At 32.5% G+C, this 24,356-nt stretch overlaps 1 protein-coding gene across 5 annotated transcripts in view; it reads right to left on the minus strand.

Moving 5' to 3' along the window:
• The window catches only part of LOC127735103 (uncharacterized), a 39,751-nt gene extending 19,133 nt beyond the window's left edge, over positions 1 to 20,618 (minus strand). The window contains exons 1-5 of one of the 5 annotated variants that reach the window (XM_052245192.1): positions 20,320 to 20,618; positions 19,594 to 19,785; positions 16,189 to 16,359; positions 15,360 to 15,444; positions 13,378 to 14,403 (exon numbers count right to left, since the gene is read on the minus strand). In XM_052245192.1, coding sequence (XP_052101152.1) covers positions 14,224 to 14,403; positions 15,360 to 15,444; positions 16,189 to 16,359; positions 19,594 to 19,733 — 576 coding nt within the window. In that variant the 5' untranslated portion in view covers positions 19,734 to 19,785; positions 20,320 to 20,618 and the 3' untranslated portion in view covers positions 13,378 to 14,223. Of the gene's footprint in view, positions 1 to 13,377; positions 14,404 to 15,359; positions 15,445 to 16,188; positions 16,360 to 19,593; positions 19,786 to 20,319 lie in introns of those variants that run through there. The other 4 variants (XM_052245196.1, XM_052245193.1, XM_052245194.1 and 1 more) reach the window with 4 other exon arrangements.
• Positions 20,619 to 24,356: the final 3,738 nt, after the last annotated feature.

The following is a 24,356-nucleotide window of genomic DNA, read 5'->3' on the forward strand; positions in this document are numbered from 1 at the left end:
ACATTTGTACATTTCTATTGTAGTCTAGCTAGCTCCTACCTGTATGTTTTGGATTGTTTTTTTTCAGCAGTATTAGCTCTTCTCAGACTAAAATTTCCAAACTGCTTCTCCATTCAAGTCCGACATCTGCTGTCATCTGTCATTTCCAAGTGTTTTACTTTGTCTCCTGTGCACTTAACATGAGTAACCATTTTATACTTTCTGCAAAGATAAAAAAAATCTTGTTATAATCATGTGAAAATATAATAGATATAAAATTATAACCAAAATTATAATTGAAAGCCAAATTTTAATAATGATATTGCAATGAACTGTCACAGAGGCAACCTATTTTCCAATCTTTTGTATTATTTTTTCACCTTGTGTCCATTCATTGCAATTATACCATCTTGATAGACAAAGATGGAAGGATTATATGCACATAAATCTGGTTTAAGCACGACACATTGTGCTCCTGTACAGTCAGGCAGGGATCTTGACCATGTGTTGTTAGTTGTCTTTGTTTGTTCATCTTTATTTTCTCAGAGGAGATGGACCATTCTCTATCTGGCAGGTTGTCCCCAACATGCTCAACATAAACATGAAACTTAATAAATAGGCTGTTATTTTTCTTGTTTGAATTGTTTCACATTTTTCATGATGGGGCCTTTTATAGCTGACTATACAGTGTATTTTTCACAATTTTGAAGACTGTACAGTGGCTTATAATTGCTTACATCCACTTCATTTGAAAGCTGGTGGACAGTTGTCAGTGATTGAACAACAGTATATTAATATCCTCAAATTTGTAAATCATCCTCAAAATCATGATCAGCCTGAAAAGGATAAAAAGAAAACTAACAGATAAAAATGAATTCCAGTTCAGATTATTGAAAGAAAAGAAAATTTCTATATATACAGAAACTGATGCTAAAATTGATGAAAAGCTACAACTCTATCTAGTCACTGAGAAGTGCTACAATGTTTATATATAAGCAGCACATAAACAGTAACAAGAAAGGCTGTTAACCTGTGAAATTTTAGACAGCAGTAATTTCATGATTTAAAATTAACAGATTACTGAAGAAAACAGAAACTACATGAGACTAAACAGAAAACTGCACTTCCATTAGACCAGTACATCATGTCCTTACTATGAAATCACGTTCTCTCACACTTTCTCTCCCTCTCTACATACCACTCTCAATCATATACCCTCACCCTCTCAATCATTCTCTTTTTCTCCCTCCTTTTCTCACCCTTTCATGACAACCTTAGCCACCTATCACCTATTTCCCTTCTGCTTGGTGTTAAGTCCCTATCAGAAAAGTTGGTTAGTAGATGAATATAATTTTTATAAGATGTACCAGAAATGGAAGATGATTTTACAAATATGATCGAAATTTAAAAGTAACTGACATGAAATATATTAGATATATGATACTGAGCCACTTTTGAAAAATGTAGTTCTTTCATTTTCTACACAAAATGGTCATCATAGCATTCGTACAAAAGATTAACAGCCAAGGTTACAGAAAGCCAAATTGTGTAATGTAAATTTGAAAATAGAATGCTATTTTGATTGATAATCATTATGAATGCCAAAAGTGTATATTTAACTCTTAATTTTGAAGTGTTTTTGGTGTGTTGATGAAAAAATATGTTGCAAAAAATGAAAAAAATGTAAATGAAAAATGCCAAATGGTGACAAAATCCAAGTAGTTAATATTTAAAGCAAAAAGCCAAATGAAAAAATGCCAAAGTTTAAAAATGCCAAATGGTATTTAAAAAAATACCTGTCTGCTTGTACTAGCCAGCCGGCCTGTGGGTTAGCTGGACTTTAAGGTGCTAGTTCACCAAGACAAATGCCCACAGTAAGACACCTTTCTTTTCCTTTTGTAGTACCAGTTTTTAAGTCTATGATTTGACTTGGGGGCTTAATTTTAACTGAAAAAAGATAAAAACAGTCTCCTGTACAATTTAAAAATTTTGTCATAGAAAGTAAATATTCCCTTTGCCCCCCCCCCCCCCCATTCCCAAATGGATAAAAAATTAAGTAAAATATCCTTCATTTCCCAACTAAAATGTTCATAAAATGGCCTATCCACCACACTTGGTCAGACTGATCCACCAGGCTTCGCTCAGTCTTAAAGATTTTTTTGACCTAGCCATTGAGCTTGGCCAGTTTGAGCCACCAGGCTAGGCTAATTGGGTAGACTGAGCCACCAGGCTAGGCTCAGTCTTAAAGATTTTTTTGACCTAGCCATCGAGCTTGGTCAGATTGAGCCACCAGGCTTAGGCTCACTGAGGAATCGCACTCAGTTCGTACAAATAGTAGAAGATACTTGATATGTATGAAAGGGGACGTTACTATACCTAAAAGGGAGGTATAGCATCTGTGAACCCTAAACACAGAGACCGGCTTAACTTCGCCATACATATCATGAATAGTATCCAACTACTGCGTGTACTTACTCAAATTTCTTTTCAGTCCGTCAACATTATCAAGATTATCTTGTAGACAACTATAAAATATGCATATTATTTAACAGAGTTTAAACTTGTTGCCATTTTTTCTATTTTCTCTCTTTACAATAAAAGTAGATGGGCATAAACAAATAGAACACTTCTACTTATATTCATTTACCACAGACAACCTTTGATATGGAAATCTTATTTCATGTGTCACAAATACTATACTGATTATATAATATGAGGTCAAGGTCAGGTAAATCCTGTCACCTTAAAATGATCAATTGTAAAGGTCAAAGTGAGGTGAAAACTGTAAAACATGCATGTATTTCTTTCAAGCAATTAATATACCCAAATTATTCCTTAAATTAAAAAAGTAGTAGTCCTTACACCTTGATAATACATTTTGTTTATTTAGTCTTTAAATCAAGGTCAAGGACAACAGGACTACTTCAGATCATTAGGCATCTGAATACTGACAACTTATCCGTTGGATATTCTGAAAAAAAGCTTTATTCACTCTACCAACAGTTTAGAATTTACATATATGATTATGTCCCATGCATTTATTTTAGAAGCATAAAAACAGACACAGTGATTGAACAACAGCTATATAATTATCCTAGCTGTTATCAAATTTGTACATAATCATGCATGATCAGCCAGAAAATGATTAAAAGAGAAACATAACAGCTAAATATGCAATTCCAATTCAGATTCTGGAAAGAAAAGAACATTTCTCGATATTCATAGAAAAAACTTTGGAGTATCACAACCTGGTCATGCTGGTGTCATTCCGAGTAAGACAGAATACATATATTTAGCTGCTGATGACATTGATGAAAAGCTACAACTCTGTCTAGTCACTGAGAAGTGCTACAATGTTTATATATAAGCAGCACATAAACAGTAACAAGAAAGGCTGTTAACCTGCGAAATTTAAGACAGCAGTAACTTATCACAAGTGGTTGCACTGTTAAATGACAAAAATAAAACATGTAAACTAAAAATTTTCGCAGGAAAAGGTACATTTAGTGGTTTATTTGGCCCAAAAATAAAACTGGTCTCTAAGTAGCCGGATTGTCCTTAATTTGCATGAAATATTTGCTCTTGGAAATAAGGCAAACAACAATCAATTAATAAATGATTAATATATAAGTTGTTAGCCAGTATTTTACTCATAATAGGTAATGGAAACATCAGGTTTCAGTCATTTTCATATATATGAACAAAAAATCCTTATCAAAAGCATATATTTTTGAAAATACAAAAAAGTATCATGGAAATGATATTACTTGATTAAGATGGATCTTGTATTGTGTTGAGAGTAAATACATTTGTACATTTCTATTGTAGTCTAGCTAGCTCCTACCTGTATGTTTTGGATTGTTTTTTTTCAGCAGTATTAGCTCTTCTCAGACTAAAATTTCCAAACTGCTTCTCCATTCAAGTCCGACATCTGCTGTCATCTGTCATTTCCAAGTGTTTTACTTTGTCTCCTGTGCACTTAACATGAGTAACCATTTTATACTTTCTGCAAAGATAAAAAAAATCTTGTTATAATCATGTGAAAATATAATAGATATAAAATTATAACCAAAATTATAATTAAAAGCCAAATTTTAATAATGATATTGCAATGAACTGTCACAGAGGCAACCTATTTTCCAATCTTTTGTATTATTTTTTCACCTTGTGTCCATTCATTGCAATTACACCATCTTGATAGACAAAGATGGAAGGATTATATGCACATAAATCTGGTTTAAGCACGACACATTGTGCTCCTGTACAGTCAGGCAGGGATCTTGACCATGTGTTGTTAGTTGTCTTTGTTTGTTCATCTTTATTTTCTCAGAGGAGATGGACCATTCTCTATCTGGCAGGTTGTCCCCAACATGCTCAACATAAATATGAAACTTAATAAATAGGCTGTTATTTTTCTTGTTTGAATTGTTTCACATTTTTCATGATGGGGCCTTTTATAGCTGACTATACAGTGTATTTTTCACAATTTTGAAGACTGTACAGTGGCTTATAATTGCTTACATCCACTTCATTTGAAAGCTGGTGGACAGTTGTCAGTGATTGAACAACAGTATATTAATATCCTCAAATTTGTAAATCATCCTCAAAATCATGATCAGCCTGAAAAGGATAAAAAGAAACCTAACAGCTAAAAATGAATTCCAGTTCAGATTATTGAAAGAAAAGAAAATTTCTATATATACAGAAACTGATGCTAAAATTGATGAAAAGCTACAACTCTCTCTAGTCACTGAGAAGTGCTACAATGTTTATATATAAGCAGCACATAAACAGTAACAAGAAAGGCTGTTAACCTGTGAAATTTTACACAGCAGTAATTTCATGATTTAAAATTAACAGATTACTGAAGAAAACAGAAACTACATGAGACTAAACAGAAAACTGCACTTCCATTAGACCAGTACATCATGTCCTTACTATGAAATCACGTTCTCTCACACTTTCTCTCCCTCTCTACATACCACTCTCAATCATATACCCTCACCCTCTCAATCATTCTCTTTTTCTCCCTCCTTTTCTCACCCTTTCACCGTTTCATGACAACCTTAGCCACCTATCACCTATTCCCCTTCTGCTTGGTGTTAAGTCCCTATCAGAAAAGTTGGTTAGTAGATGAATACAATTTTTATAAGATGTACCAGAAATGGAAGATGATTTTAGAAATATGATCGAAATTTGAAAGTAACTGACATGAAATATATTAGATATATGATAATGAGCCACTTTTGAAAAATGTAGTTCTTTTATTTTCTACACAAAATGGTCATCATAGCATTCGTACAAAAGATTAACAGCCAAGGTTACAGAAAGCCAAATTGTGTAATGTAAATTTGAAAATAGAATGCTATTTTGATTGATAATCATTATGAATGCCAAAAGTGTATATTTAACTCTTAATTTTGAAGTGTTTTTGGTGTGTTGATGAAAAATATGTTGCAAAATATAAAAAAAATGTAAATGAAAAATGCCAAATGGTAACAAAATCCAAGTAGTTAATATTTAAAGCAAAAAGCCAAATGAAAAAATGCCAAAGTTTAAAAATGCCAAATGGTATTTAAAAAAATACCTGTCTGCTTGTACTAGCCAGCCGGCCTGTGGGTTAGCTGGACTTTAAGGTGCTAGTTCACCAAGACAAATGCCCACAGTAAGACACCTTTCTTTTCCTTTTGGAGTACCAGTTTTTAAGTCTATGATTTGACTTGGGGGCTTAATTTTAACTGAAAAAAGATAAAAACAGTCTCCTGTACAATTTAAAAATTTTGTCATAGAGAGTAAATATTCCCTTTGCCCCCCCATTCCCAAATGGATAAAAAATTAAGAAAAATATCCTTCATTTCCCAACTAAAATGTTCATAAAATGGCCTATCCACCACACTTGGTCAGACTGAGCCACCAGGCTAGGCTCAGTCTTAAAGATTTTTTTGACCTAGGCATCGAGTTTGGTCAGATTGAGCCACCAGGCTAGGCTCATTGGGAAGACTGAGCCACCAGGCTAGGCTCAGTCTTAAAGATTTTTTTTACCTAGCCATCGAGCTTGGTCAGGTTGAGCCACCAGGCTTAGGCTCACTGAGGAATCGCACTCAGTTCGTACAAATAGTAGAAGATACTTGATATGTATGAAAGGGGACGTTACTATACCTAAAAGGGAGGTATAGCATCTGTGAACCCTAAACACAGAGACCGGCTTAACTTCGCCATACATATCATGAATAGTATCCAACTACTGCGTGTACTTACTCAAATTTCTTTTCAGTCCGTCAACATTATCAAGATTATCTTGTAGACAACTATAAAATATGCATATTATTTAACAGAGTTTAAACTTGTTGCCATTTTTTCTATTTTCTCTCTTTACAATAAAAGTAGATGGGCATAAACAAATAGAACACTTCTGCTTATATTCATTTACCACAGACAACCTTTGATATGGAAATCTTATTTCATGTGTCACAAAAACTATACTGATTATATAATATGAGGTCAAGGTCAGGTAAATCCTGTCACCTTAAAATGATCAATTGTAAAGGTCAAAGTGAGGTGAAAACTGTAAAACATGCATGTATTTCTTTCAAGCAATTAATATACCCAAATTATTCCTTAAATTAAAAAAGTAGTAGTCCTCACACCTTGATAATACATTTTGTTTATTTAGTCTTTAAATCAAGGTCAAGGACAACAGGACTACTTCAGATCATTAGGCATCTGAATACTGATAACTTATCCGTTGGATGTTCTGAAAAAAAGCTTTATTCACTCTACCAACAGTTTAGAATTTACATATATGATTATGTCCCATGCATTTATTTTAGAAGCATAAAAACAGACACAGTGATTGAACAAAAGCTATATAATTATCCTAGCTGTTATCAAATTTGTACATAATCATGCATGATCAGCCAGAAAATGATTAAAAGAGAAACATAACAGCTAAATATGCAATTCCAATTCAGATTCTGGAAAGAAAAGAACATTTCTCAATATTCATAGAAAAAACTTTGGAGTATCACAACCTGGTCATGCTGGTGTCATTCCGAGTAAGACAGAATACATATATTTAGCTGCTGATAACATTGACGAAAAGCTACAACTCTGTCTAGTCACTGAGAAGTGCTACAATGTTTATATATAAGCAGCACATAAACAGTAACAAGAAAGGCTGTTAACCTGCGAAATTTAAGACAGCAGTAACTTATCACAAGTGGTTGCACTGTTAAATGACAAAAATAAAACATGTAAACTAAAAATTTTCGCAGGAAAAGGTACATTTAGTGGTTTATTTGGCCCAAAAATAAAACTGGTCTCTAAGTAGCCGGATCGTCCTTAATTTGCATGAAATATTTGCTCTTGGAAATAAGGCAAACAACAATCAATTAATAAATGATTAATATATAAGTTGTTAGCCAGTATTTTACTCAATATAGGTAATGGAAACATCTGGTTTCAGTCATTTTCATATATATGAACAAAAAATCCTTATCAAAAGCATATATTTTTGAAAATACAAAAAAGTATCATGGAAATGATATTACTGGATTAAGATGGATCTTGTATTGTGTTGAGAGTAAATACATTTGTACATTTCTATTGTAGTCTAGCTAGCTCTTACCTGTATGTTTTGGATTGTTTTTTTTCAGCAGTATTAGCTCTTCTCAGACTAAAATTTCCAATCTGCTTCTCCATTCAAGTTCGACATCTGCTGTCATCTGTCATTTCCAAGTGTTTTACTTTGTCTCCTGTGCACTAAACATGAGTAACCATTTTATACTTTCTGCAAAGATAAAAAAAAATCTTGTTATAATCATGTGAAAATATAATAGATATAAAATTATAACCAAAATTATAATTAAAAGCCAAAGTTTAATAATGATATTGCAATGAACTATCACAGAGGCAACCTATTTTCCAATCTTTTGTATTATTTTTTCACCTTGTGTCCATTCATTGCAATTATACCATCTTGATAGACAAAGATGGAAGGATTATATGCACATAAATCTGGTTTAAGCATGACACATTGTGCTCCTGTACAGTCAGGCAGGGATCTTGACCATGTGTTGTTAGTTGTCTTTGTTTGCTCATCTTTATTTTCTCAGAGGAGATGGACCATTCTCTATCTGGCAGGTTGTCCCCAACATGCTCAACATAAACATGAAACTTAATAAATAGGCTGTTATTTTTCTTGTTTGAATTGTTTCACATTTTTCATGATGGGGCCTTTTATAGCTGACTATACAGTGTATTTTTCACAATTTTGAAGACTGTACAGTGGCTTATAATTGCTTACATCCACTTCATTTGAAAGCTGGTGGACAGTTGTCAGTGATTGAACAACAGTATATTAATATCCTCAAATTTGTAAATCATCCTCAAAATCATGATCAGCCTGAAAAGGATAAAAAGAAACCTAACAGCTAAAAATGAATTCCAGTTCAGATTATTGAAAGAAAAGAAAATTTCTATATGTACAGAAACTGATGCTAAAATTGATGAAAAGCTACAACTCTATCTAGTCACTGAGAAGTGCTACAATGTTTATATATAAGCAGCACATAAACAGAAACAAGAAAGGCTGTTAACCTGTGAAATTTTAGACAGCAGTAATTTCATGATTTAAAATTAACAGATTACTGAAGAAAACAGAAACTACATGAGACTAAACAGAAAACTGCACTTCCATTAGACCAGTACATCATGTCCTTACTATGAAATCACGTTCTCTCACACTTTCTCTCCCTCTCTACATACCACTCTCAATCATATAACCTCACCCTCTCAATCATTCTCTTTTTCTCCCTCCTTTTCTCACCCTTTCACGACAATCTTAGCCACCTATCACCTATTCCCCTTCTGCTTGGTGTTAAGTCCCTATCAGAAAAGTTGGTTAGTAGATGAATACAATTTTTATAAGATGTACCAGAAATGGAAGATGATTTTAGAAATATGATCGAAATTTAAAAGTAACTGACATGAAATATATTAGATATATGATACTGAGCCAATTTTGAAAAATGTAGTTCTTTTATTTTCTACACATAATGGTCATCATAGCATTCGTACAAAAGATTAACAGCCAAGGTTACAGAAAGCCAAATTGTGTAATGTAAATTTGAAAATAGAATGCTATTTTGATTGATAATCATTATGAATGCCAAAAGTGTATATTTAACTCTTATTTTTGAAGTGTTTTTTGGTGTGTTGATGAAAAAATATGTTGCAAAAAATGAAAAAAATGTAAATGAAAAATGCCAAATGGTAACAAAATCCAAGTAGTTAATATTTAAAGCAAAAAGCCAAATGAAAAAATGCCAAAGTTTAAAAATGCCAAATGGTATTTAAAAAAATACCCGTCTGCTTGTACTAGCCAGCCGGCCTGTGGGTTAGCTGGACTTTAAGGTGCTAGTTCACCAAGACAAATGCCCACAGTAAGACACCTTTCTTTTCCTTTTGGAGTACCAGTTTTTAAGTCTATGATTTGACTTGGGGGCTTAATTTTAACTGAAAAAAGATAAAAACAGTCACCTGTACAATTTAAAAATTTTGTCATAGAGAGTAAATATTCCCTTTGCCCCCCCATTCCCAAATGGATAAAAAATTAAGTAAAATATCCTTCATTTCCCAACTAAAATGTTCATAAAATGGCCTATCCACCACACTTGGTCAGCTCAGTCTTAAAGATTTTTTTGACCTAGCCATCGAGTTTGGTCAGATTGAGCCACCAGGCTAGGCTCATTGGGAAGACTGAGCCACCAGGCTAGGCTCAGTCTTAAAGATTTTTTTTACCTAGCCATCGAGCTTGGTCAGATTGAGCCACCAGGCTTAGGCTCACTGAGGAATCGCACTCAGTTCGTACAAATAGTAGAAGATACTTGATATGTATGAAAGGGGACGTTACTATACCTAAAAGGGAGGTATAGCATCTGTGAACCCTAAACACAGAGACCGGCTTAACTTCGCCATACATATCATGAATAGTATCCAACTACTGCGTGTACTTACTCAAATTTCTTTTCAGTCCGTCAACATTATCAAGATTATCTTGTAGACAACTATAAAATATGCATATTATTTAACAGAGTTTAAACTTGTTGCCATTTTTTCTATTTTCTCTCTTTACAATAAAAGTAGATGCGCATAAACAAATAGAACACTTCTGCTTATATTCATTTACCACAGACAACCTTTGATATGGAAATCTTATTTCATGTGTCACAAAAACTATACTGATTATATAATATGAGGTCAAGGTCAGGTAAATCCTGTCACCTTAAAATGATCAATTGTAAAGGTCAAAGTGAGGTGAAAACTGTAAAACATGCATGTATTTCTTTCAAGCAATTAATATACCCAAATTATTCCTTAAATTAAAAAAGTAGTAGTCCTTACACCTTGATAATACATTTTGTTTATTTAGTCTTTAAATCAAGGTCAAGGACAACAGGACTACTTCAGATCATTAGGCATCTGAATACTGATAACTTATCCGTTGGATATTCTGAAAAAAAGCTTTATTCACTCTACCAAAAGTTTAGAATTTACATATATGATTATGTCCCATGCATTTATTTTAGAAGCATAAAAACAGACACAGTGATTGAACAAAAGCTATATAATTATCCTAGCTGTTATCAAATTTGTACATAATCATGCATGATCAGCCAGAAAATGATTAAAAGAGAAACATAACAGCTAAATATGCAATTCCAATTCAGATTCTGGAAAGAAAAGAACATTTCTCAATATTCATAGAAAAAACTTTGGAGTATCACAACCTGGTCATGCTGGTGTCATTCCGAGTAAGACAGAATACATATATCTAGCTGCTGATAACATTGACGAAAAGCTACAACTCTGTCTAGTCACTGAGAAGTGCTACAATGTTTATATATAAGCAGCACATAAACAGTAACAAGAAAGGCTGTTAACCTGCGAAATTTAAGACAGCAGTAACTTATCACAAGTGGTTGCACTGTTAAATGACAAAAATAAAACATGTAAACTAAATAAAAATTTTCGCAGGAAAAGGTACATTTAGTGGTTTATTTGGCCCAAAAATAAAACTGGTCTCTAAGTAGCCCGATCGTCCTGAATTTGCATGAAATATTTGCTACTGGAAATAAGGCAAACAACAATCAATTAATAAATGATTAATATATAAGTTGTTAGCCAGTATTTTACTCATAATAGGTAATGGAAACATCTGGTTTCAGTCATTTTCATATATATGAACAAAAAATCCTTATCAAAAGCATATATTTTTGAAAATACAAAAAAGTATCATGGAAATGATATTACTGGATTAAGATGGATCTTGTATTGTGTTGAGAGTAAATACATTTGTACATTTCTATTGTAGTCTAGCTAGTTCCTACCTGTATGTTTTGGATTGTTTTTTTTTCAGCAGTATTAGCTCTTCTCAGACTAAAATTTCCAAACTGCTTCTCCACTCAAGTCCGACATCTGCTGTCATCTGTCATTTCCAAGTGTTTTACTTTGTCTCCTGTGCACTTAACATGAGTAACCATTTTATACTTTCTGCAAAGATAAAAAAAATCTTGTTATAATCATGTGAAAATATAATAGATATAAAATTATAACCAAAATTATAATTAAAAGCCAAATTTTAATAATGATATTGCAATGAACTGTCACAGAGGCAACCTATTTTCCAATCTTTTGTATTATTTTTTCACCTTGTGTCCATTCATTGCAATTATACCATCTTGATAGACAAAGATGGAAGGATTATATGCACATAAATCTGGTTCAAGGGGGTACCCAACACTACACACCAAAAAAAAACCTGTCGTTTAATTTTTCTTGTTTTTATCCCATTGATAAACTAGGCTAAGCTAAACATCTTATAAAAATTTCGAAGGATTTGAACCATACGTTTAAAAGATTTGGCAACTCGAATATGGCATCTTTTACATGCTAATATCAGCCAAATTTGGAAGTTTCAGAAATATGGGTATAGGGGTATATATGTTAAAAAAATTTAAAATTGATCCTAAATTGACAATAGCATAGTTAATAGTGAAAACTGAGGCGAATTTCAGTTCACCTATTCCCTTAACTTGTATTTTTTTTATTCTGGATTAAAATTTTTGTCCGAATTAAAAAAAGGGGGGTCTCAGATTCAGCCCCCCAAAGTGAATATGATGGGTCAAGTATTTGAAGAAAAAATAAAAAATAAAAAAAAAATGTGTCGTTTAATTTTTTTTTAAAACTAACCATTTGTAGTGCTATATCAGTTTGTTATTTTTGCAAAAATTTATAAATTTTTATCCACCAGATTTTTTTCAATTATAGTTTTTTATAATACCACCACCCTCAATAAATAAGAGCAAGTTCCATTCTGATAATATATTTGGGGCATAGTTTTCTTGTCTTTTGACCTAAGGCTTAGATATTTTGCATGTTGAAGGATCATCATGAGGTAGACTGTCACATATCATGATGACTTTCATGTGACCTTGAAATTTAACCTCAAGGTCAAATAAATGTATTTTTGATAGAAAACAAGGCCATATGCATTTTTGTTGTTGTTTTTTTTTACCTAGGTCTTGCATCTTTTGTATGAGGATGTATCATAATGAGATGGAGTGTCCTGTGTTGTGATTATCTTCATGTGACCTTAAATTGACCTCAAGGTCAATTTTATTTTTTACTATAAACACTTTACCATGCCTTGTTGTCTTTTTACCTTGGTCTTAGATCTTTGGTATGTAGATGTATCATCATCAGGTAATGTGTCTTGCACCATGATGACCTTCATGTGATCTTGAAATTTGACCATAAGGTCAACTTTATGTAGTTTTTAGCATGAAAATGACCAGGCCATGACTTTTGACCTAGGTCTTACATCTTTGGCAAATATGAATGTATTATCATGAAGTGGTGTGTTCCTTGCAAATTTGACCTTCATGAGACTTTAAAGTTTGGTTCATTTTATTTTAGTAGCTTCAGATAAATGATTTTCGAAATATTTATTTCATAGGGTACAATATCCAACCACTAGTATGTTTGAATTTGGCGGTCATTTTTTTGCAGATAAAAATGGCAAATTATTTATTTTTCAGTGTCAATTGATCTGGGACTATAACTCAAAATATGAAATTATAATGCAGGGAATCAAAATTTCATAGAACTTTGTAATATACACACTTATTGCATTCTTACCACCTTCCAAGTTTCATTAAATTCTGTTGTGCGGTTTTTAAGGAGTTGAACTAACAAAAATAGGATAGACAAATGGACAGACTGAAACATCATATCCTTGGCAAATTCATTGTGTTGGGAGAATAATAAAACAAGTATCAGGGTAGACACAGACATATATTTATTTTTTGGCCATACAAAATTCATTCCTCGGTCTGAAAGTAGTCCTGAATGCATTTCACACTCTTTGGTGGTATCTTATGGTCCTGTAAGACAAATTTCAGTCCATTTACATCTCGTACAGATGCCAGTTTGAGGTGTTTCAACGATATACCATCTTTTGCTAGTTGCATGCAAACTGGCCTTGAAACAATTTTATTACTTAGTAAGTCAGAGTAGGAGTCCATGCAATTGTGGTATAAAATGGAAAATACATCATCAGATTTCACTAGTGAGGTAAATTTACTGTCGTATAATGTTTTAATGAATCCACATCCTCTATTGCATTGTGGGCAGAGTAATTTTCTCCTACAATCTGTTTGACAAGAGTCTGCTGCTTAAAATTTTCTACATCATTTTTTGGAATATATTTTCTAGCCACTTTCATTGTGTCAATAAAACCTTTCACGGTTTCACAAAATGTCGAAAACAAATTAAATTGTTAACAATTACAGGAATGTCAAAGTTACAAATGTTATGACCTAGTATAATTGGCTGGTTCTGTTCCTTTAAAAAATGTATAAAATCAAGTAGGGCTTTATGTATTGTCACAGGTTCAACTATATCTCCTCGAACATACATTTTATTTGTTCCATGGCTGTATGTTATACCAGTGATCTTACTGGCCTCGATCTGAATGTTCACTCTTGGGATGACATATCTGTTAAAACTATTTGAATTTGACTTAGCTGCTATCTGAATGATGTCGCTATTCCTACACAAGCCTGTTGTTTCTAAATCAAAAAACTCTTTGCATTCAGTGCCATCTAGATTAAAAGGAAGTGGAATTTCTGTGGTTTGCTCAGGGTCCTGTTGAAGATCAAATTCCATTTGAGATCCATAGGTTTATCCTTCTCTTATCAGATGTTTACGCTCGTTCTTATTGCGGTTTCTTTTCTTTTGTATACGGCCAACTTTATATTCCTTTGAATTCTTTTTTTCTTTTCTTTTTTTCATTTTTTTGTCTCTTACAGAGGAAATTGCCATTGTAAATTCTCCTGGAGAGAGGTTTGCTGCTTCATTGATCTAAAAAAATGCAACATAATTAAAATGTAATACATATATGCATTAAAATATTAAAAATCAAGAAAAAACAGTAATCTCCATCGTGAACACATATTTTGACCTATAATGGTAACTCTTTATATATCGTGACTTGGATGGATAGTTGTTGCATTAGCACACATACCACATCTGATAATAATTTGAGAAGAAAGAAGATAATTGAGTTACATACTAGATAAACATGATTCGTGACTGTAAATTGTACAAAGTATATCTGCAGGGCTAAAAAAGCAATACAGTAATCTCCTTGTATATAAACATTGGATGCAACATGTAACATGGTTTCAAAAAGATAAAAAAATTATTAAAGGAGAATGTGTAAGATGTCATGAATGCCTCCGCTGTAGCTTTGCAATTTTCCAAGTTAAAAAGGGACAGAACTATAGGTTGACAAATGAGTCACAACACAAATTTGAACTCTGTCTGAGTGTTGTGATTCTTATATGTATCAGTTTTATAAAAGTTGTATCAGACAAACTTACGTTAGAGTAAGGAAACAAAACAATTTGCAATTTTCCAAGTTATAAAGGGGCATGACTCTAGAACAATAAGTGACTCACTTTCCGTGATGAGGCAAACTTCAGTTAGAGTGAGGAAAGGAAAGAGGATGAGAGTAAGGTCAGACGGACAAAAAGACATGGAGTGGACATAAAGATAGTACTAGAAATTTAATTTTAATGAACTTTAGGTCAAGGTCTTAGTTACCAATCCTGGAACTTGACACAAGTGATAAACCCACATACTAGAAATTCATTATATGCTATATCAAAAGATTAATAAAGTTATGGACTGAACAGGCTTTTCTGAGAAGATCAAGAAAAAGAAAGAAATAGAAGAGGAAAGAAAAAGAAGCAATCATATTCAATCACTATGTCACCCTTCGTTCAAAAAGAAGATGTAAAAATTTTCATAGTTACCTTGGATAAGTAGCCATATCCTTCATTTTTCTGAAGCACAGCTGCAGATAGCCTATTCTGAAGTGAGCATGATCCACCATAATGTCTAAAAAAGAGTATGAAGAACTTTTTAAGTACATTAAAATATATTCCCCTCTTCCCTTATTTGAACTTGATGTCAAAGGTGCAGGTAACAGTTACATACCAACTCACCAAATATGAAGACCCTTTGCAAAAGATTAATATTTTTATATAAAGTTTCACTATGATAGTATTGACTCCCTTCATTGAACACTAATAAACTTCAACCTGCCTGTTAACTTGAGTTGGACAGATGGATGTACATCACTTTTAGTAGTCAGGGTATGAAAAATTTAAAGCCCTGACAAGATAATTAGGTCTTAGATGCATGGGTTTTTTTGTTATTGGCTTTGAACTAGCTGTCAGTAATTGCAATGTGACATATTTTTTTTTCATTTATTGATTTTTTACATTAATTTGGCCATTAGTTTTCTTGTTTGAATTGTGTTGAATGTTGTACTTTGACATATGTATAATTGGTTTCTTTTAACAAATTGTGACTTGGATGGAAGAGGTGTCTCATTAGCACTCATACCACATCTTTTTATATCTATACATAAATTTGTGAATTGGGGCTTTTATAGCTTACTATGTCATATGAGAATTGCTCATTGTTAAAGGCCTTTCTGTGACCCATAGCTGTTAATTTCTGTGTCATTTGGTCTCTTGTGTAGAGTTGTCTTCTTGGTAATCATACAACATATTTTTTATACTTGTATTCATTGTTGCTTAAGAATGTGAACTGACATGCAAATATATATAAAATTACCTTGATTTAGGTGCCTTTACAGATACAAGCTGGTTAAAGCTTTCATTTGACTGTGTAGATCCAAGATCATTTGAAGAATTACTCCTACCAATCATTTTTTGCACTAAATTATTCAATTCAACCTTTAATCCTTCAGACTTGAGCGGTTTCCCATTTGGTAAACTTTTATACCTAAAATGGAGTTGAATAAAATGAAAATAAAATTTACATTTCAAATTTTTATTTGCACAAAATACTTAGCCTGAAACTTTAGTGTTAATATTTAGTATAAGTATATGTTCAATATTTCTGTACATGGGCGGATCAAGAAATTTTAAAACAGGGGCAGGAGTTGTTAAGAAAAAAGGGGAGTTCTTAGAACAAAAAGTGGGTGCAGCTTGATACTACCGCAGAGGTTGAACCCTGAACAGTTGGGGCAAGTATGGACACAACATTCAAGCTTGATACAGCTCTGAATTTGGATTGTTATTAATATTTGACACAGCATAGGTTTCTGACACAAAATGAATGTAGTCTAAGAACTTAAAATTTTTAAATTGGACATTTACCTACTAAGGTCAAATATCCCAAATCTAAATACATGGTTAGATTTAGCATATCAAAGAACCCCAAGAATTCATTTTTTGAAGAAATCAAATAAAATTTAATATTGGACCCTTTTGACCTCAATGTGGACCAATTTGATAACGGGACCCAAAATCAAAAATCTAAATACATGGTAAGATTCAGCATATCAAAGAACCCCATATATTCAATTTTTGTTGAAATCAAACAAAGTTTAATTTTGGACCCTTTGACCTTAATGTAGACCAATTAGAAAATGGGACCAAAAATTAAAAATCTAAATACAAGGTTAGATTCCGCATATCAAAGAACCATAATAAGTCAATTTTTGATGAAATCAAACAAAGTTTAATTTGGACCCTTTTGACCTCAATGTGGGCCAATTTAAATGGGGTTCAAAATCCAAAAACTTAATACATGGTTAGATTCAGCATATCAAAGAACCCCATATATTCAATTTTTGTTGAAATCAAACAAAGTTTAATTTTGGACCCCAATTTGGACTGACTTGAAAACTGGGCCCATAATCAAAAATCTAAATATATGTTTAGATTCAGCATATCAAAGAATCCCATGAATTCAATTTTTGTTAAAAACAAACAAAGTATAATTTTGGACCCTTTGGACCTTAATGTAGATCAATTTGAAAACGGGACCAAAAATTAAGAACCTAAATACACAGTTGGATTCGTCATATCAAAGAACCCCTATAATTCATTTTTTGATGAAATCAAACAAAGTTTAATTTTTGACCCTTTGGACCTCAATGTGGACCAATTTAAAAACCGGGCCAAAATCCAAAAACTTAATACACGATTAGATTCAGCATATTAAGGAATCAATTTTTTAGGATTGACATATGTATAATTGGTTTCTTTTTACAAATTGTGAATTGGATGGAAGAGGTGTCTCATTAGCACTCATACCACATCTTATATCTATTAATTCTTTGAGAAATGAGACAATACAGAAAACAAGAGGCTCTCAAGAGCCTGAATCGCTCACCTGTTAAAATTTTGGTTAAATCTTTCATCAATGATTAGTTTTGCTTTTCAATATATATTAATGAGTGGCTTAAAAATGCAATTAATGTTCATTGTATCTGTCATATTTTCTTCAAAAGCAAATAAATGCATTTTACCCATATGTTCCATTTAGTCATAGTTTCTATGTTTCTTGACGTACAAGGAAATAAAATACAAAATTTATACTAGATTCATTTCTTTTTTTAAAGTTAAAAAACATAAACAACTTGTGTAAAATTGTCCTTAAAGGGCAATAACTTCTTAAGGGGTCAATTGACAATTTTGGTCATATAAAACTTTTTTGTAGATCTTACTTTGTTGGACATTTTTTGCTGTTTACAGTTTATCTTTATCTTCAATAATATTCAAGATAACAACCAAAAACTGCAAAATTTCCTTCAAATAACCAATTAAGTGGCAGCAACCCAACAATGTTTGTCTGAAAATTTCAGGGATGATAGATCTTGGCCTTTTAAACATTTTTACCCCATGTCAGATTTGCTCTAAATGCTTTAGTTTCTGAGATATAAGCCAAAAACTGCATTTGACCCCTATGTTCTATTTTAAGCCATGGCGGCCATGTTTGTTGATTGATCAAAAATTCGGATATAATTCATAAACTAAATTCCTAAAGGAACATTCATTTAAAGTTAAGAAGTATTAGGCACAATAGTTTCAGAGGAGAAGATTTTTTAATGTTAGCAAACTTGATGAACAAATTGTGTAAAATTGTCTTTAAAGCTTTAAGGGCAATAACTCCTTAAGCGGTCAATTGACAATTTTGGTCATTTAACTTTTTTGTAGATCTTAATTTGCTGAACATTATTGCTGTTTACAGTTTATATCTATCTATAATAATATTCAAGATAATAACAAAAAACTGCAAAATTTCCTTTAAACTACCAATTTAGTGGCAGCAACCCAACAATGGGTTGTTCGATTCGTCTGAAAATTTCAGGGCTGATAGATCTTGACCAATTGAACAATATTACCCATTTGTCAGATTTGCTCTAAAAGCTTTAGTTTTTGAGATATAAGCCAAAAACTACATTTGACCCCTATGTTCTATTTTTAGCCATGGCTGCCATGTTTGTCAATGGATCAAAACTTCGGATACAATTTACAAACTAGATACCCTAAGGAATATTTAGTTAAAGTTTTAAGGTATTTGGCCCTGTAGTTTCAGAGGAGAAGATTTTTAAATGTTAGCAAACTTGATGAACAAATTGTGTAAAATTGTCTTTAAAGGGCAATAACTCCTGAAGGGGTTAATTGACAATTTTGGTTATATTTACTTTTTTGTAAATCTTACTTTGCTGAACATTATTGCTGTTTACAGTTTATATCTATCTATAACAATATTCAAGATAATAACAAAAAACTGCAAAATTTCCTTAAAACTACAAATTTAGTGGAAGCAACCAAACAATGGGTTGTTCGAATTGTCTGAAAATTTCAGGGCTGATAGATTTTGACCAATTGAATAATTTTACTCCATGTCCAATTTGCTCTAAAAGCTTTAGTTTTTGAGATATAAGCCAAAAACTGCATTTGACCCCTATGTTCTATTTTTAGCCATGGCGGCCATGTTTGTCGATGGATCAAAACTTTGGATACAATTTATAAACTACATACCCTAAGGAACATTTATTTAAAGATTGAAGGTATTTAGCCCAGTAGTTTCAGAGGAGAAGATTTTTGAAATAGTTTACGGCGACGACAGACGAACGCCAAGTGATGGTATAAGCTCACATGGGGCCCTTCGGGCCCCAGTAAGCTAATAATATGTTGTCAATACCAGTATAGAAGATCTTACGTAAATTTTTCTGGATCTTGATGATAGCTACACCAGTCAGCATCTTTACAATTTTCATGTGATCCAAAAATATGTGGTACAATTCTTTGCAGCCCAATCTTAATGTCATCTTCATTGTCACCTCCCTTAATGGAATACATAAAGCACCTCAAAATATATTGTTTTGTTTCATCCTTTTGCAATTCTTTGTAACTACAAAATAAGAAACAAATAATTAATGTAAAAAAAAAATTTAAAAAGTCTTCTTTTTTTTTATTGCTTATCTGTCTATACTATTGAGGGAGCAAGCACCCTTCAGACTTTTATGGGGCATGGATGAAATCTTCAATCATGGATTCATGCATCTGCCTTTTAATTTTCAGAAAAAAAGGGTCCTAGTTTCTATTTTTTTAAGTCCGGCCTTTCTATTCTAAACTTCATAAAGCCTCACTAAAAACTATTTGGTCGTTCCATAAGCCATGAAGATTACTCATATATATACTAATAGTTCTTTCAATTTTAAATGTAATGTTTGTGAATTCAGATAACACAAAAATGCAAAGATCTTTACATGTCTTTGAACAACACAAAATTGAAATTTCATTGTAATGTTTTTTTTAGAGTTTTTAGTCTTGACAGATCAATATAATAAGATCTATAAGTATGATTTGATTTGGTAAAGGATGGGCTTAAGCCTTTTCATATCATAGACATACTCGTAACACTAAAGTTAATTTGTAAAAATACCTCTTTGAAATATTATATAAGCTTGTTGATATACCCTTCTTTACATGGTTCTGGTCATCTTTTTTCTTTATATTTTCAAACTCAACTTCAAGTCTGGCTGATGTTGCTGCATCATTATCAGCATGTATGACTGAAATGAAGATTGAAGAATTATAAACCTACAAAAAGGCAACACAACAGCGGTCAAGATATACAACTGCAAGCATATTTTTTTATTTGGAAAATAGTGATAGCTGTTATATTCTGCCTTATTTAATTACATGTAGCTAATGTAAATAAAGCAACTAAAATAAATATAAACTGGATTTTTACATGACATTGGTTATGTTATATCATTAACAACAAAATTAATTGATTCTTTGTCATAAAAGTGTAAGAACAAAATCTTAGTTTCCTGTGAAAATCACAAAATATTCACCTTTCAAATTTGAAAGTATTGTTGAAATAAGAGTTATTTCCCTTTATATGATAGTTTTGTAGTAAGCTACAAATACATTATTAAGAACACAAACAAATCTTTTGGATGCATATGTATGCAGAAACAAACATTTGCAGTGACTGCACACCAAATACACAATTAGAAATTATTGTTTTTGTGGTCCTGAAAGAAATTTTGCTGGTCCTCACTGTTAAATCTAATGAAAAATTTCAAAAATTGTGCTGTCCTGTGCAATTTTAGGTGGTGAAAAGTCTTGATCTGTACATGTATTGTTGTTTATTCTGTCTGTCTCACACTTATACCTAACTGATCATTGTATTTTTTGTAATTAGGACAATATTTACTGTATATACAATGTAGCATTACATGATCAAATTGCATTATAATTCTCATATATATATTACCTAAGTCCCTTGAATTAAATCTAGGATCTAGGACTTTTTAGATGTACTCCATGAAAAGTTATACAATATGAGGATTTTTTTTTTGGGGGGGGGGGGGGGGGGGGGTAAAAAAGACTTAGTTTTCTAGAAAGGGGCATCAAGTCTGGATATTCCACTTTGTGTGCATACATTTAATACTTACATTGCCATTTGTGCTGACAGTCCTGTGCTAATTTCTCTGACTTGGCTTACAAAACATCATCTAAGAATATTTACATGATATGATGATGTACATATAGTTGTACATTTAATGGCCAAGCCCTAAAAAAAATATTTCACAGTTTATAATTAGTTATTATAACTCTTTTCAAAGCCTACTTTAACTATGAAAAAGATAAGAAGGGAGGGGTTGAAAATTGTTGATGTTCATTGAACAATGACAATGTTTTCAACAATTAATTTGTTATAAGGCACAGGCATTTGTCTCAGAAAAAATCCTATATACCTTAATCTAAAAAGTTTTCCCAACACCCCAATTTGCCCAAGTATGCAAGCAGCATGCACTGTTGAGTTAGCTATATATATAGACACATTAGTTGTAATTGCCCCCGAGGACTCAATATTAATCTATTTATTAAACAAAAATCATGAATGCATTTAAATATAATTATGAAAAATAAACAATGCAACATGTTAATTATAAAGGCAAACAGTAAAACTGTAAATATTAGCATCATACAGGCTATTATAATTTACAAGCATGTGATATAATCATATAGTTTCTATACCTACCTATGGAAGCTTTTGTGTTGATGTCATAACTTCCAGATAGCCCCCTCTTCCCAAACTGGACATCAGTTACAGTATGACACAGTTCACAATCCACCATCAGTAGACCACCTAGCCCAAACAATCGTTCTCCTACAATATTTGACAGGTGAAGCGGACACTTGCAAGTGCAGCAATACATTCCTTTTGCTAGGACATTCAACTCAACAATTCTTCTCCCCATTGTCCAAGATTTTGACACATCAGACTTGTTATCATCTTCCAATTCAGCCTCGGCCCCAACATCAAGAAACTCGTATACGTAATTGCCATTATCATTACGCAAGCCGACTTGCGGAGAATCTTCCAATTTCCTGCCATCATTTAACCATTTGAAGTAATCTGAACGATTTGATTTCTTATCGGCAGATTTAGACCTCGAAAATTTACCAAACGGATCACGTTTACGCTGTTCCATTATAACATTGATGTATCGTCTGCTTCATATCAACACGTAAACAACTATTCAAGGTCAATAAAACGCTTGTAATATGAGGCGTATTTTAAAACGCTATATTGACGTAAGTTAATTCAGAATTTCAGTAAGAGTTATCTTTTCTTAGGTGTACGGTACCCCTTTAAGCACGACACATTGTGCTCCTGTACAGTCAGGCAGGGATCTTGACCATGTGTTGTTAGTTGTCTTTGTTTGCTCATCTTTATTTTCTCAGAGGAGATGGACCATTCTCTATCTGGCAGGTTGTCCCCAACATGCTCAACATAAACATGAAACTTAATAAATAGGCTGTTATTTTTCTTGTTTGAATTGTTTCACATTTTTCATGATGGGGCCTTTTATAGCTGACTATACAGTGTATTTTTCACAATTTTGAAGACTGTACAGTGGCTTATAATTGCTTACATCCACTTCATTTGAAAGCTGGTGGACAGTTGTCAGTGATTGAACAACAGTATATTAATATCCTCAAATTTGTAATTCATCCTCAAAATCATGATCAGCCTGAAAAGGATAAAAAGAAACCTAACAGCTAAAAATGAATTCCAGTTCAGATTATTGAAAGAAAAGAAAATTTCTATATATATACAGAAACTGATGCTAAAATTGATGAAAAGCTACAACTCTATCTAGTCACTGAGAAGTGCTACAATGTTTATATATAAGCAGCACATAAACAGTAACAAGAAAGGCTGTTAACCTGTGAAATTTTAGACAGCAGTAATTTCATGATTTAAAATTAACAGATTACTGAAGAAAACAGAAACTACATGAGACTAAACAGAAAACTGCACTTCCATTAGACCAGTACATCATGTCCTTACTATGAAATCACGTTCTCTCACACTTTCTCTCCCTCTCTACATACCACTCTCAATCATATACCCTCACCCTCTCAATCATTCTCTTTTTCTCCCTCCTTTTCTCACCCTTTCACCCTTTCATGACAACCTTAGCCACCTATCACCTATTCCCCTTCTGCTTGGTGTTAAGTCCCTATCAGAAAAGTTGGTTAGTAGATGAATACAATTTTTATAAGATGTACCAGAAATGGAAGATGATTTTAGAAATATGATCGAAATTTAAAAGTAACTGACATGAAATATATTAGATATATGATACTGAGCCACTTTTGAAAAATGTAGTTCTTTTATTTTCTACACATAATGGTCATCATAGCATTCGTACAAAAGATTAACAGCCAAGGTTACAGAAAGCCAAATTGTGTAATGTAAATTTGAAAATAGAATGCTATTTTGATTGATAATCATTATGAATGCCAAAAGTGTATATTTAACTCTTAATTTTGAAGTGTTTTTGGTGTGTTGATGAAAAAATATGTTGCAAAATATGAAAAAAATGTAAATGAAAAATGCCAAATGGTAACAAAATCCAAGTAGTTAATATTTAAAGCAAAAAGCCAAATGAAAAAATGCCAAAGTTTAAAAATGCCAAATGGTATTTAAAAAAATACCTGTCTGCTTGTACTAGCCAGCCGGCCTGTGGGTTAGCTGGACTTTAAGGTGCTAGTTCACCAAGACAAATGCCCACAGTAAGACACCTTTCTTTTCCTTTTGGAGTACCAGTTTTTAAGTCTATGATTTGACTTGGGGGCTTAATTTTAACTGAAAAAAGATAAAAACAGTCTCCTGTACAATTTAAAAATTTTGTCATAGAAAGAAAATATTCCCTTTGCCCCCCCATTCCCAAATGGATAAAAAATTAAGTAAAATATCCTTCATTTCCCAACTAAAATGTTCATAAAATGGCCTATCCACCACACTTGGTCAGACTGAGCCACCAGGTTAGGCTCAGTCTTAAAGATTTTTTTGACCTAGCCATTGAGCTTGGCCAGATTGAGCCACCAGGCTAGGCTCATTGGGTAGACTGAGCCACCAGGCTAGGCTCAGTCTTAAAGATTTTTTTGACC

Source organism: Mytilus californianus, unplaced genomic scaffold (genome assembly GCF_021869535.1).
Source record: "Mytilus californianus isolate M0D057914Y unplaced genomic scaffold, xbMytCali1.0.p SCAF_3, whole genome shotgun sequence".
Lineage (NCBI taxonomy): Eukaryota > Metazoa > Mollusca > Bivalvia > Mytilida > Mytilidae > Mytilus > Mytilus californianus.